This window comes from Equus quagga, chromosome 7, assembly GCF_021613505.1.
Source record: "Equus quagga isolate Etosha38 chromosome 7, UCLA_HA_Equagga_1.0, whole genome shotgun sequence".
Lineage (NCBI taxonomy): Eukaryota > Metazoa > Chordata > Mammalia > Perissodactyla > Equidae > Equus > Equus quagga.
Window position 1 is genome coordinate 72229775 of NC_060273.1, and position 15312 is coordinate 72245086.

The 15312-nt window shown below is 40.7% G+C and overlaps 1 protein-coding gene across 1 annotated transcript; it reads right to left on the minus strand.

Moving 5' to 3' along the window:
• Window positions 1-11687: 11687 nt before the first annotated feature.
• SCGB3A2 (secretoglobin family 3A member 2) lies at window positions 11688-14732 on the minus strand. The gene is made up of 3 exons (XM_046667985.1): window positions 14576-14732; window positions 12257-12462; window positions 11688-11862 (listed from the first exon to the last, which is right to left on the minus strand). Exons 1-3 carry the CDS (start codon window positions 14631-14633, stop codon window positions 11839-11841), a joined length of 288 nt encoding a protein of 95 aa, XP_046523941.1. The 5' UTR covers window positions 14634-14732; the 3' UTR covers window positions 11688-11838.
• Between the last annotated feature and the right edge of the window lie 580 nt (window positions 14733-15312).

Consider the following 15312-nt stretch of genomic DNA (forward strand, 5'->3'; position numbering starts at 1 on the left):
CCTGTTGTGGCTATTGCAAATAATGCTACAATGAAGATGAGGGTACAGAACTCTCTTCAAGATAGTGATTTCATTTCCTTCAAATATATACCCAGAAGTGGGATTGTTGAATCATATGGCAGTTCCATTTTTAATTTTTTGAGGAACTTCCATACTGTTTTCCATAATGGCTGTACCCATTGACATTCCCACCAGCAGCGCACAAGGGTTTCCTTTTCTCCACATCCTTGCCAGCCTTTGTTCTCTTGTCTCTTGATATTAGCCATCTAACAGATGTGAAGTGATATCTTATTGTGGTTTTGATTTGTATTTCCCTGATAATTAGTGATGTTGAGCACCTTTTCATATACCTCTTGGCCATCTGTATATCTTCTTTGGAAAAATGTTTATTCAAGTCATTTTCCCATTTTTTAATCAGATTATTTGTTTTTTTGCTATTGAGCTGTATGAGTTCCTTATATATTTTGGAAATTAACCCCTTATCAGATATATGATTTGCAAATATTTTCTCCCATTTCATTGGTTGCCTTTCACTTTGTTGATTGTTTTGAGACTGCGCTGATTTCAAATATCACATTCTCTTAACCAAATTGCCTAAGATTTCTATTGCATTCACCATCTGATGTACAGACTGCTTCTCCCTAACAAATGTGACCCAAAAATCTGTTTTTGAATTCTAAGTGCCTCATTTGAGACTGGAAATACATTTACTATAACTAAATTAATCAGCATAGTACCTCTCTGTGAGAAACATGCCCTATCCGAGCTTCTCTGTCTTTATCTTCAACTGTTTGTTGTACAATTTGAAATCACTCTTACAAGTTGGTTAAAGAAAAACAAGTGCCAAATCCATGCTGTATTTGGTTCACTTCTAAGTAGCTGGCCAAGATCTCCAGCAATCTAGGGAGATTTTGAAGATTTCCCAATTGATTTACAACTCGCATTTCCTCTTCCTACCTTTTGTTACCTTCTCCTCCTACCCTCCATCAAGACTCCTCTCGGCAGGCAGCAGGAACACCTGTTTGTGAAGATCAGGAATCTCTTGCATTTGCATAGTGTTTTTCCTTTAGGATCCTTTCACACTATTATCCCACTGTAACCTCATAATCGCAACACCATTGGAGTAAGCTGGTCAAGCATTATTTTCTTCGGTGACAGGTGAGGAAACTGATGCTCAGGGAGGCTAATCAACGTCATGCCTAAAATAGCAGAGCTGGTGGATGATGTGGATTAAGGCTGCCCCAGCCAGAGAAGCCCAAGGTGACATGGCCTACATGCCAAACTATATGACCCAGTGGACTTTTTTTATGGTATGAATTAGGGCTGCCCCAGAGAGAGAAGCCCAGGGCATCCTCACCTACATGCCGATCTATATGGCCAGATTTATATCTAAAGTTATATGACCGCACAATAACCAGACCCCATCTGCACTGAAATCATTTAATGACTTTTTACATCATCTTTTCTTTTCTCCAGTAAAAATAAGTCACGTACCCATGCCTTATAAAATTAGCCCTAACCCTCAACTCGGGGCAGCAGCAGGAGCTCTGACCGCCCGTGGGTCCTGTCCCCACGCACCAGCTCTGCCTGCCCATGGGTCCTGTCCCCATGTCAGCGGGGGCAGCAGCAGGAGCTCTGACTGCCCGGGGGTCTTGTCCCCACACACCAGCTCTGCCTGCCCATGGGTCCTGTCCCCATGCCAGCGGGGGCAGCAGCAGGAGCTCTGACTGCCCGTGGGTCCTGTCCCCACGCACCAGCTCTGCCTGCCCATGGGTCCTGTCCCCATGCTATTCCACACTATTCTCTAAATAAAAGAGCACTACTGCCAGATCTTGAGAGTCTAAGAAATCTTTCTTTCGACTCCTCGGCTCACCGACCCCGCATCAGTGGAGGCTGAGTGAGAACTCCAACCAGGTTTGTCTAACCTCCAACACAGCGCTCCCCTGTGACTTTTGAGGACACAACCCACAGCATCACTACTCTGTCCTCAATCCCAAAGTTTTTACCAGGAGAGCAGTAATTGAGGGAATTTACATCTTGCATTTTACAGACATGCTGAGCAGAAAAAGCCCTTCCTTTAAAATATAATTCAAATCGTATCAATTCCTTCTGCTCCTTCCCGTCTCATTCTGAGCAAAAGCTCTATTTTTTAATTTCCTTACAATAGTGGCTATGATCCTACCTAAGCCACCTGCCTCTCATCTCTTCTACTACTCATTCCTTCGCTCCCTCCACTCCAGACATTTGGGATTCTTGCTCTTCTTTAAACACTCCAGCATGTTCTTTCCTCAGAGCCTGCATTTACTCTTCCTTCTGCCTGCCACACCCCTCCCCAACAACAGCCACGTGGCTTGCTTCATTTCTTTAAGTTTTTTCAGAGATCACCTTCTCGTTGAGACTTTCGTTAAGCTCTCTGCTTAACATTGCACCCTCTGGCCCACCATTTCTCACCTCCTCTGGCTGCTAAATATTTTCTTGATAACACTCATCTTTTAACACAGTGTTACAACTTTATTTACTTTGTTCCTTTTTCTGCCTACACCCAATACAATATAAGCTCCATGAGGCAAGGATTTTGCCTCTTTGGTTCAATGTTCCTGGCACAATAGTGAGCAATTAGAACAGTGTCTAGCAGAGTAACTTATCAATAAATATTTGCTGTGTTCTGTATTAAGCAAAGAAATTGAAATCATAGGACTTCTACTTTAGGACAAGATAATAAGGATACAAAGTTGAACATCCCATGATTCTTCCATTCAAGTAGCTCATAATCTTGATGCAGGAGATATGAGCACATAATTAACGAACCACACTCAGCACCATCCCACGTAACAGAGGCATAGACATAGTATCATGGGAACTAGGACAAAGAGTCGTTAATGCTCCTTTGGGAGATCTGGGAAGACTTTTGGAAGTAACAATATTTGGGCCACGTCTTGATAGATGAGAAACAATTTGGAGACATGAAGAAGGAGGGGAAGGGCAATTCAACCACAAGGGATAGCTTAAACCAAAGCACAGACTGTGACTATGCTTGGCTTTCAGGGATGGCCCTTCAAAAGCTACCTAACTTACGTGACTGACCATTTTGGTTGCTTTCTTAGCTCTCTGGATTTGGAGAGTGTCTGTGCTCACCTGCATGCCGTTTCATTTAGTTTCAGTCTCGAGATCTCTTTTATACTTTTTCTGTAGAAAATAAAGCTTACAATTAAGGCTCTATGATAGTTTTAAAAACTGCATTGAAAAACTGTGATGCCATTTTGAATCAGGACTATGGCTTTTGGAAATAAGTTGAACCCTTATTTTTTTTATTTTTGTATACGAGAGAGTTTTAACTTCTGGTAGGAGCACGACTTGGATGACTTACAAGTAATTGGGAGACTTTTTTCTACTAACTCAAAGTAAGAAAGAAAATAGAGTTAAGCAAAGGGAAAATTTTATATTTCAATATGATAAAGTTGATAATTGTATGTTAATATATAACTCAATTGATGACTATCAATAAAATATGGTTATAAATTTTTTTAACAAGCTACTTAAAGAACAGATATCACTGAGACACTTCCCTAAAAAGCTGCTAAGATGGTGAAAGAGTAGATATCGTTGAGATGCTTCACATGCTTGGTCCTTCATTAATGTTACCTCATTTAATCCTCACATCAAGTACAAGAATTAGATATTATTATTCCCTTTTGAAATAAGGCAGCTGAGAACCTGGAAGTTTTGGGAACCCACCCCAAAATCACCCAGATCACTAACACTGGAACCTGAACTTGAGCAAATCCTGTATGACCCCAAAACCCCTGGTTTTTACTTCACTGTTTTTTAAGTCTGTGAAAAGATTTTATTTTGTTGTTTTTGTTTCTATTTTGAGATAAAGGGGGACTTACTATCTTATATCTGTTAATTGACAAAATGTTTTCTTCAAAATTCCTCTTCAAAAATTATTAAGTAGCATATGCTCACCATATAAAAGAGAAAATGAGGAGGGCAAAGGGAAATATATATATATTTTTAAAAGTTAACCATCTTCCACTCTCACATCGTTATCCCCAAACCAGCCCTCTCAGCATCCAGCATTGACTCCATTCTCCCTGTCCGTTCAAACATATCCAAACGCACATACAAATGTAGAGGGGGCTTGTGTGTACACTTTACTCTGCAACTTGCCTTTCTTATTTAAGAATATCTCATGGTGTATACTTTAAGTAAACATACAAATCTTTAAAAAGCTACCTGACAGCTCCTAATTGAAGATATCATAATTTCCTTATTGATGGACATTCATAATTCATATTGTTTCCATTTTTCCAGCTCTTCAGAGGATGCTGCAATAAACATCCTTATACCATAAACTCATGCACTGATGTTTTTATTTCTGTATAAAAGATTTCCAAAACCTGAATTGCTAGATCAAAGAACATTCTTTAAAATTGTAATAGACATTGCCAGAAAACCTTCACAATGTAGCAATTCTCTTATTGGCTCAAACTGACACTTTATTGACAAAAATTAGATTAGACATGTATCTTAAGCACGTGAGTAACCTTTTACAACTTTATTGAGGTATAAGTGATATATAATTACTGCACATATTTAAAGTACACAATTTGAAGAGTTTTGGCATATGTATATATCCACAAAACCATCACCACACTCAAGATAATGAACACATCCATTACTCCCCAAAGTTTTGTCTTGCCGTTTGTAACTCACTCCTCCTTGTCACCACCCCCAATTCTATCCACGGTCAACCATTGATTTGCTTTTTGACACTAGAGATTAGCTTGCATTTTCTAGAATGATGAGATTGATTTTGAAGTACTTATTTGTCCCATACCATATAGTCAACCCCATCTTGGGCACTTATAACACTTGGCAACTTCATGTGCCTAGTTGGCTTATGTGGGTCCTGAGCTACCTTGGGAAAGCCACAATACATTATTGATCCACCTTAGCTCCAGGCAAGATGAGAGGGAAATCAGAGACACCTCTGGCTTTTCATAATATCAATGCAATCTTCTTACCAATGTGGGTGGAGAATGTAGGGTTATAACTTAAAGCCAGACTAATACTTGAAACCTAACTTGAGGGTAATGCACTATCCTATCCTTTCTTTAAATGAAACATGATCTAGAATATCTAGAAAATGGATCATCTAATAGGTACAGGTTAATTCATCTTACTCACTCATTTACTCATAAAATGCTTATTGAATATTACAATGCTAGATACTGGACTCTGACCTCTTGGAACTCACAAACAAGTGGGAGAGACAAATAATTATCAAATAATCATACATAAGTATACAATTATTTTTGAGAGATGTGCTCAGGAAAGAAGGAACATGGTTCTCTTAGAGCCTATAACAAATGAATCTCATCTGCACAGGTGATCAGCGAAGGTTTCCTAAGAAAATGAGACTTGACTTAAGGTGAGATCTGAACAACTAAATAGGAGAAAATTCAGGAGAAGCAAATGAATGAGAAGTATTTATAGTCTAGGGAACAGCATTTGCAAAAGCCCTGTATCAGGTATCCTATGTTCCAGCAATGAAAGAAGGAAGGAAATGAGGGTAAGGGAGGAAAGCAGGTGCCAGGCCTTACAGGACTTCCTGGGCATGGTCAGGATTTTATTCTTAATTCTGGGAACAGTGGAAAGCCACCAAAGGATTTTTTGCATTAGAATGAGAAAGATCCCTATTGCATTTTGAAAAGATCACTTGGCAGCTGTGCAGATCACACTGAGGGGTCCAGAGCAGGAGGCCTGCTAGGAAGCTCTTTCAGGAAATGAGAAACGGATGAAGGAGTGTCAGTGCAGATGGAGCGACGTGGGAGGATTCAAGCAAACATTAGTAGGTGACAGGACATGGTGATCTGTTGGGTGTGCTGTGTCAGGAAAAGGGAAGTACCAAAGATGACTCCCAGCTGTTTGACTAACGCAACTGGATGTGCAGAGGTGCCATTCATGGAAATGGGAAATACTGGATGCGAAACTGCCCATGGCTTTCCCGGGTTCTTTGTCCCGGGGACAAAAACAGTGCCCATTCCCATAACACACAATACCCAGTTTTACGTCTGTCTATCTGTCCAGCCTGATCTCACACCCCTCTGCTCCTGCTCCCAGGGCTTCAGCCACACAGATGCTCTTTCAGTATTTTGAAGAAGCCAAGTTCTCCTTGTCCTCAGGATATTCACAATTCAGGACTTCTCACCCAGAATATTCTTTGGCTGCGATGGGTTCTCCACAACTTCAATGACATTAAGCCATCCAATGACATTAAGTCCCAACTTAAATGACATTTCCAAAGAGATGACCTCTTTGACCACCCAAAATGAAATAGGGACACTCCTGTTACTATCACCATACTTAAATTACTATTCTTTTCCTTTATTGTTCTTGTCAGAATTTGCAATTATATATTTACCTGTGTTTACTTGCATAGTTTCTGTGTCATTTTTTATGCTGTAAAATCTGTGGGGGTGTTTACTTTATTTATCACCATATGCTCAATTTCTAGCAAAGATATTGCAATCAATATTTAATCATCGTTTGTTGAATTAAAAAAATATATATAACACAATAAATGACCAATAACTATTACTATGATTGTTAGTCATATTTGTTGTCACTATCATCTAGGCAGGAAACAAGTTCTCATTTGATGAACATACAGCCCTAGCTAGTGACAGAGGAGAGTCAAGGCGACACTTTTAAAAAATGCTCAAAATGAAGTCAGAGTTAGTTACTAAAAAGGAGGAGCATCAGATAATTTTCATTTAGTTGTATTTCCCAGGGAGAAGTTTAATACAATAGAAGGTGCTGATATTTCTTATTACATATCTCAAATATCTATGCACATAAATGTCTTCCTTGATGCAGACAACGACCCAAGAGCGCCCCCTGCTGTCTTTAATCTGTTTTGACAGCCTGAGAGCTTTTCAACTCATTCCTTTCTAAAATTAAAAAATGCATCAAATAGATTTTACTTATCTGTTTGTATTATCCGACTTAAACACGGAGGCCAGAAATAATATGATTCATACATTGCGTCTCCTGACCTTCCAATAAATAGTAAAAAGGGATGTTTTTATTGCTTTCTCAGGCAGAACAATCGTATCCTAGGCATTGTCTTGGGTCTCTAATCCCATCTTTCAGGCGTGGAACTTCTCGACCTCAGTCACCTCAGATCCCAATTGCTTTGTCCAATGGAAAATTTTCAGCAGCTATCAATATTTTAAACATCACATAATTCTTGGCATTGCATTTCCACTTCCAAGATTTTTCTGAAGAGATGAATAAAAAAACGAATGCAAATATTTGGATAATTACTGTAGCACTCTTTATAATAAGAAAAAAATTACTAGAAATCATTTAAATATTTCATAAATTACAGTTTAAAGTATGACATTCATAAATGCATGCTTTTAAATGTGCAGAAAATGTCTTGAAAAATCATGTAAAACTGTTAACAATGGTTTCCTCTAGTTTGTGGGACTTGTGGAGGAAAGGAATGAAAGTTACCTACGTAATTATGCACATAGTTACATAGGGTTATGGTTATAAAACTTATATTAATTGTATTTAACATATATTTCTATATTTTATCTTCATACTATTTTTAATGAATTTTTTTGTTTTGAAATAATGAGAGTCACCTGCAGTTGTAAGAAATAATACAGAGATATGTAGCATATTCTCTACTGAGTTTCCCTAATGGCAGCATCTTGCAAAAACCATACTATAATATCAAAACCAGCATTTTGACCTTGATACACACAAGACACAAAAGATTTCCGTCACCGTCAAGATCTCTCATATAGCCCTTATATAGCTCACTCACTTCCCTCTTACTCCCACGTTCTCTTAACCCCTGGAAATCATACATCTGTTTTCCATTTCTATAGTTTTGTATTTTGAGAATGTTATATAAGTGGAATTATACAATATTTAACTTTTTGGGATTGGCCTTTTTTTTCCCTTAGCATAATTCTCTGTATTCATCCAGGTTGTTACGTGTATAAATAGTTCGTTCTTTCTTACTGCTGGTGGTATTCCATCCTCTAGAGGTACAACACTTTGTTTAGCCCTTCACCCGTTGAAGAACAACTGCGTCATTCCCAGGTTTTGGCTATTACAAATAAACTGCTGTGAACACTCGTGTACATGTTTTTGTTTTGCATAACCATGTTTCATTTCTCTGGATAAATGCCCAGGAGCACAATTGGTGGGTCTTTGCTAGTTGCACGTCTAGTTTTTCAAGAAACTGTTAGACTCTTTCTCCAGAGTAGCTATACTATTTTACATTCACACCAGCAATGTATGAGTGATCCAATTTTTCTACGTCCTCATCGGCTTTGGTGTTGTTACTTTCACAGTAAGTTTTACCAACAATTTCTGCCATAATGTTTATTATCAGTTTCTGGCTAGCTTCCCAAACATAGTCTTTCCTCAAATTCCTTCTTAATTCAGTCGCTCTGTTTCGTACACCCCCAGAAAAAAATACTCTACCCACAATAGATTGCCATATTACACCTATTGCTCAGAGCTGGGTGACACAGAACTCTATCCTCAGTCTTCTCTATTTAGCAGGTTGAATGAAGACATAGAGAATCATCCTTCTCAAATATGCAAAACACACCGGGCTGGGAAAAAGAGCAACGAGTAGCTTAATAGTATGAGTGATGGGAGGGAAGAAAAGGGTCAGCCCAACAAGATAAAACATAACAGAAACTAATTAATCCATCCAATAAACACAAACCCAATAATGACTACCATCAAGCTCTGTGCTATGTGCTGAGGATGCAGACGTAGGTAAGTTCAAGTCCCTCTCTATATGACTTCAGAGTCTAGAAAGGAGACTTTGAAATAAGTGTGAAAATAAGTATATCTAAATCTGTGTTTTGAACATATCTGTGGGTTTAAAATAGTGTCTGACTTTTTTTCAATCAGCATTGAAAAACTCGCACAGAATTTGAAGCTGGAAATGATTCTTGTATTTTAAGAAACCACTTTTTCTGCTGTGTGGCTGATGGATTGGATGGGATCAGCTTTGGGAATACAGCGGCCTTTGGGGAGATTAACACAGTAGTCTGGAGAGAAATGACAAGGTTTGGGGAAGAGCGGTAACATTAGTGATAATGAAAAATGTATATGATAGATACAAAAGAGGTTTATAATAAAAAGGACTTTCTTACCAATTAGAAAGTAAGGCTGAAAAGGGGGAGTACTTGGAATGATTCCCAAGTTCCTGTCTCAGGCAACCAGGAAAATAGTTGTGCTATATACTGAGATAGGAAATTAGAACATGAGAACCTCTTTTGTTGTTGTTTTTGTTGTTGAGAAAGATTGGCCCTGAGCTAAAATCTGTCACCAATCTTCCTCTTTTTACTTGAGGAAGATTGTCCCTGAGCTAACATCCATGCCAGTCCTCTATTTTTTGTATGTGGGATGCCGCCCCAGCATGGCTTGATGAGCAGTGCGTAGGTCTGTGCCCAGAATCCACACCCATGAACCTCAGGCCACTGAAGGGGAGTGTGCAAATCCAGCCACTATACCACCAGGCCGGCCCTTACAGGAATATGCTTTGAAGGAAAGATAATGAGTCCAGGTAGAGGTCTGCTGACTTGAACATAAAAAAAGGGCATCAGTTGGAGGTGTCTTCTAAGTAACTGAATCTCTTCTTCTCACAAAAGAAATATAGACTGTAGCTACAGATTTTAGAGTTCGTAACATGGAGATTATATTGGCAGCCATGGGAATGCATGAGCTCCCTAGTGAAGTTGAAAAAGAAGAGGAATGAAGGTCAGGATCTTTGAAGGCATCTATACTCAGAGGAGGTCAGGATAATAAGTGACATTTAAAGAAAGTGAAAAATAATGGTCAAATTGTAAGAAGAAAACTAGAGATGAGAGGGAAGATAATCCATAAGAGCAGAAAATTTCAAGTAGAATGAGGTATCTCAGGTGGCAAATACTTTGAAGTAGTCAAGGAATGTGGTAAATTACATTATGTTAACCCATATTTGGCAGCCTCCTTTCCTGTAGGAGGATAATATAGCCCCTTCCTAACTAAGTCAGGAGTAGCCTAGTGACTTGCTTTGGCCAGTAAAAAAGGGCTAGAAGTGATATATACCACTTCCATGGGAATTTAGCCCATGGTTCACTAAGTTCTCTTTCTCTATGTACCATGATAATCGGAAAGGCTCAAGACAAAGACTATTCCATTATGATGTAAGCCCTTGAAATCCAGGGTTATTTATTACCACAACTGGGCAACCTATCTATTCTTACAGACTCAGGCAAAATGAGAAAGCAAAACAGGAAATTTCACAAAGTGCAAAAATTTTAGTTTAAAAAAACATGGGGGTCAAAAAATGGCAGGAAATCAAGATAATCTTCACAGAGGAGATCACAACTAATATCATGTTAGTCAGGAACCAATCAGGAAACAAACTACTTTAATGCTTAGAACATAGTGAATGTGATACACAGAATTGATTGAATAGATGATACAAGACCTAAAAAGTCAAAAGATGATGGCAAGGCAACCTGGAAACTGATAAAAGCAGAAGCCACTACCAATCTCAGCTGGAGAGAAAAAGAAAAGAGGTGGTGTAACCGGAGCCAGGGACTGGAGTACCCTGGCAAAAGCTGAACCAATGCAGACCTATCCAGAAGGACCTGGCAGCTGACACATGGTACACGCACTTCCAGAGACTCCTCCCAAATAGAGAGGGAGGGGAGGCCACACTCTGGCTTTCCCCTTTTCCTCTCTCCAATCTCCTGCCTGGGCCTCCCAGGGGCAGAATGTAGCCCAAGTGTCGGCTCACCTGGAACCTGAAAAATGCAATCTGCAGGGGTCAGCATCATGCCCTCTCTTCCCCCATTGCAGCGCAGAGCAGGGGAAGGGCAGGGAGTGGATCCAAGGGCAAACAGTCCCAAGACTGCGGCACAAGACCAGGTCTGAAGCCAGACCAGGGCAGACATTCTACGTGCAAAGAAACTTGACTTTTCATTAAGGCAGAAAGTGTTAGCAGAGAGTTAGTTACCCTTTCAGTGTGACTGGGACTAGAGTAAGTGTGAAGAGAGGAATATTGATGAGACTAGACATGTAAGCTAAGGTCAGGTCACATAGGGTCTCACATGCCAGGCTAAGGAGCTGGAGATCTAGTTTACAGGTGGTCATATGTAACCAGAATTATGTCTTGGAAAGATAATTCTGGCATCATTGTGCCGGTAGCCTAGGGGAAAAGAAAGGATAGTTGAGAACCCATTTGCAAAGGGCAATGCAGTAAAGGCCTAACTTGGTGGAAGGGTCTTTGAAAGCTATGGAGCGACCCTAGTATAACTACAAACTTAATAGAAACTCACATTCCGGTGATGTAGACTCCAAACCAAAGAAGTTTGTAAGACCCTAGTCTTGTAAGATATTTTCGCGTTTAAAAATTTCTTTAGAAGGAAGGGAATAAGAACATGAGGGGTCTGGAAACACTGTCAGATAAAGAACGGTTGAAGAACATGGAGCTGTTTAGCTTTGAGATAAGGAGAGAGGAAGGAATGATTATGTCTTACTGAAATTGTGGGTTATCTTGATAGCAACAGCTCTCTAGCATTTGTGACCCGAAGGAAAAATTATCTAGTTTGGCCCTTCTGAATAGAGCCCCCAGAAATAAAAACAGGACAAACTGAAATCTATCCATTGCTTTATTCGTTCTTCTCGGGGGTTACAGGTCACTATATTTTAGGATGGTTGGTTTATAATTGGATAGAATGAGTTTCGGCCAGAGAAGAGGAGCGATTCATCCTCCTTCCACCTCCGCTCCTGCTTTATCCGCTGTCACACCAAATGTGATAGGGCTTCCTGAAAGGCAGAAGGAAAATAGGAAAAATGAGAGCAGCTTATGTGTAATCAGCACTTTTCCAGAAATAGTCACTATCCTATTTAGCCACCATTTTACTGACGGGGAAATAAAGGCTCAGAGTGGTTAAGCCCATACAGAATCACCGAGGTGGGAAATGGCAAAGTCTCAACTAGAATACAGGGCTCTCTCACTCAAAATTCCTTCTAGAAATGTAGACATTTCACTTTTCTTGAGATGCCAGGACACACACGCTTTATGTGAGCACTGTCAGTAAGGGGGAAATACACATTCACAAGTGAGAACAGGATGGGATGGGAGTGGGGTGGGGAGGGTGGGTCTTCAGAATGACTAAGCCCTGCTCTTCAACAAATTAGCCCCACAAGCTGTAGTTACCAGCAGTTTCTTCACGGCCTCAGAGGCCTCTGGTCCCAGCTCATTCACACACTTCCTTAGCCCTTCCACAAGGTGCTCAACAGAAATGCCCAGAGTTTTCAGAAGAAGCTTTAGTGGATCCATGAAGGGGAGAACGCTGTTGTCCAGAGGTAAAGGTAAGACCTTGTCGACAGGAACTGGCAAACGGTTGATGAGGAAGGCGGCAACTGCAGAGCAAAAGAGAAACCAAGTGAAACGAGCACATCTGGTTCCTGTCTAAGGCCTTGCTGCCTTCCACTCTGTCCACCAATGGCTCCACTCCAGCCCCACTCATCTCGATTGCCCATGAAAACTTCTGCCTCAGGATATTTGCACCTGCTGTTGCATCTCCCTAGAACTTTCTTTCCCCAGGTAGCTACATGTCTTTCTTCCTCACATTATTTGGTCTCTCCTCAGATGTTACCTCCTCAGAGAGGTATCTAAAATAGCACCACCTGTCACCCTTTATCCTCCTTTATTTTTTCTTACCATTACCTAAAATATTAAAAGATTTTTGCCTTCATCATCTCACTAGAATATAGTTTCCATGAGGACAAGGAATTTATGTTTTATTCACTGTTGTACCTCATGCCTAGAACAGACCCTGGCACACAGAAAGCACTCAAAAGATACTGGCGATTGACTGAGTAGGGATATACTTTGCATGTGGCTGCCTCCACAGCCCACGGCTTTGAGGCCAAAGGGCAGATGTCATAATGAATCTCCACTTGGGGATGTGAATGGATCCAACTATAGCCCAGGAAACTGCTCCCAACCAATTCAACTCAATGCTGCAAACATAATTGGGCACTGACTCAATGCCAGTTGGTGCAGCTACACAGATGGATAAAACAAGGCTGCTCCACTCGGAGAACTCACGCAGTCTAGGGGACAATAAAGATCTATGCAAGCCACAGTGCGGCATGTGCAGTGCTAACATTATGGACAAAGCTCTACGGAAACACAAAAGAAGGGATGACGACTAATTCTAAAGGAGGATTGTGTTGCAAGAATCTTCGCAGAAGAGGTGTTGCCGGAGCAATGTCTTGAAGCAAATGCCAAGATCCTAAGGTAAAGAAGGGAGGGAGCATTTTTAAAAAGAACAAAATTAACAAAAGCACTGAGGTGTTAAGATGAAAGTGCATACACGGGATGGTGAGTGTTCTGCCCAGAGTGACTGGAGCACAGAATGCCAGTGGGGTGTCAAGGGGAGATTTTTCTAAAGCTTTGAATGCCATACTCGTGAGTCTGGGAGTCTTCCCCCAAGGGCAATGGGGAGCTATCAAGACTCTTAAGCGGCACAATTGCGTTTTATATCTTTGCCTTGAGAAAGATAACTTTCACATAAAAGGTGAATCAGAGGGAAAGTGTAGAAATGGAAAAAATATGTATAATATATATTTTATAAAACACGTGCAAATATGTAAACACACGTGCATGCGCACGCGCATGAGAGCACACATCCTCCTGCTGGCTAAGACCCTGCCATCGTTCATTTTCCTTTGAAATCCTTTTTATTTCCTCATTCAAATCGTAAAAATGGAGCCTGTGCACCTATCTTCCCTTCATCTTCTACAACCTAGTTTCCCTCCAAAAGTCTCCCCAAAGGGAAAATATTTATTTCCCTCCACCCATTTTTCTGTTGCCACCTCTGCCCACAGGTATTTGTCCCTGGACACTAAAGAACAACAAAATAGCAGAAACTGATGAAGCTACAAATTTGTCAAAAACTCAATAAAAACACAAGCCAAAGTTTCCATCATAACTGTAGGCAGCACCCAATTTCTCATGATTAATCTCCTTACTTTTTTTTTTTACGTATGCTTTTTGGTGAGGAAGATTGGCCCTGAGCTAACGTCTGTTGCCAATCTTCCTCTTTTTTCTTTTTTTTCCTCCCCAAAGCCCCAGCACGTAGCTGTATATCCTAGTCGTCGGTCATTCTAGTTCATCTATGTGGGGTGCCGCCACAGCATGCCTTGGTCAGCGGTGCTAGGTCCACACCCAGGATCCAAACCGGTGAACCTCAGGCTGCAGAAGTGGACCATGCAAACTTAATCATTCAGCCACAGGCCAGACACCTCCCTACTTTTTATTTTAAACACTTTGGTGAAGGTCTTCTCTGTACTTACGTATCTCTGGGGGAAGACCCTCAAAGCTTTCTGTTCTTTGAAATTCCTTCCAACTTTACCATTCTGTGGTTCTAAAACTCCCTCCGCCATATTCCCCCGGGAGCCTAGGCTTACTGCTTGTGCTCCTATTAACAGAAAAGTAGAGAAATAGCATATGTTCCAGGCTACTTACCAGAGGAGTAACTGCAAATGCTGATGGTCACCAGCAGGAACAGAGTTACCAGCTTCATGACAAGTTATCTATGATATGTACCTGGAGTTTAAAATTGAACTAGAAAACGGAGCTAGTGGTTCCACTTGCTGTACCAAGTATGACAGCTGCTTTTGCACAAGCACATATTTATACACCCTCTGAGGACAAAAATTTTAATCGGTGCCACTTGACTTGCCCCAGGGAAGAAGAGCACGAAGGTCATGTTTCCTCACTAAACAAACTGACGACTTTTCTGTTTTCCCTCATGTTCCCACGAGAAACAAAGCCCTAACTTAAAGCAATCTCAAGGACCTCTTTCACAAGCCTTTGCATGGAGACACCAGTGGAAGGCAAAGAGCGCTAAGAGTCCTTCTGGAAGAAAAGAAGGGAAGATTTTCTATTGGGATTAAAAGGAGTGAAAGTTCTATTGTTTCCCTCCAGCTTTCTATTCATTCAAAGTTCGGAGAATCATGTGACTCAATGAGGTCCCCAGTTGTAGAAGCAATCCAGAGGTCCCTGGTATAATACACTTAGCTTGATGGCATGCAGTGCCACATTTCTCTGGAATTCACCTCTGCCCTCTCCGTCCCCACTCACACATCTGCTATGGCAAGATCTCTCACCTTCTCTAGTATCTCCCACTCATGTTGGGAATCTCTGGGGTGTGCCCTCATATAGAATAATAGGCTCAGGATCCACAATCAAATGCCTTTTTA

Excerpts from the sequence above, each read along its gene's own strand:
- SCGB3A2 (XM_046667985.1), bottom strand. The coding sequence starts at position 14,633 with ATGAAGCTGGTAACTCTGTTCCTGCTGGTGACCATCAGCATTTGCAGT. Across the intron at positions 12,463-14,575 it reads CATTTGCAGTTACTCCTCTG|TTGCCGCCTTCCTCATCAAC; the intron begins GTAAGTAGCCTG and ends TTTGCTCTGCAG. Across the intron at positions 11,863-12,256 it reads AGGCCGTGAAGAAACTGCTG|GAAGCCCTATCACATTTGGT; the intron begins GTAACTACAGCT and ends TCTGCCTTTCAG.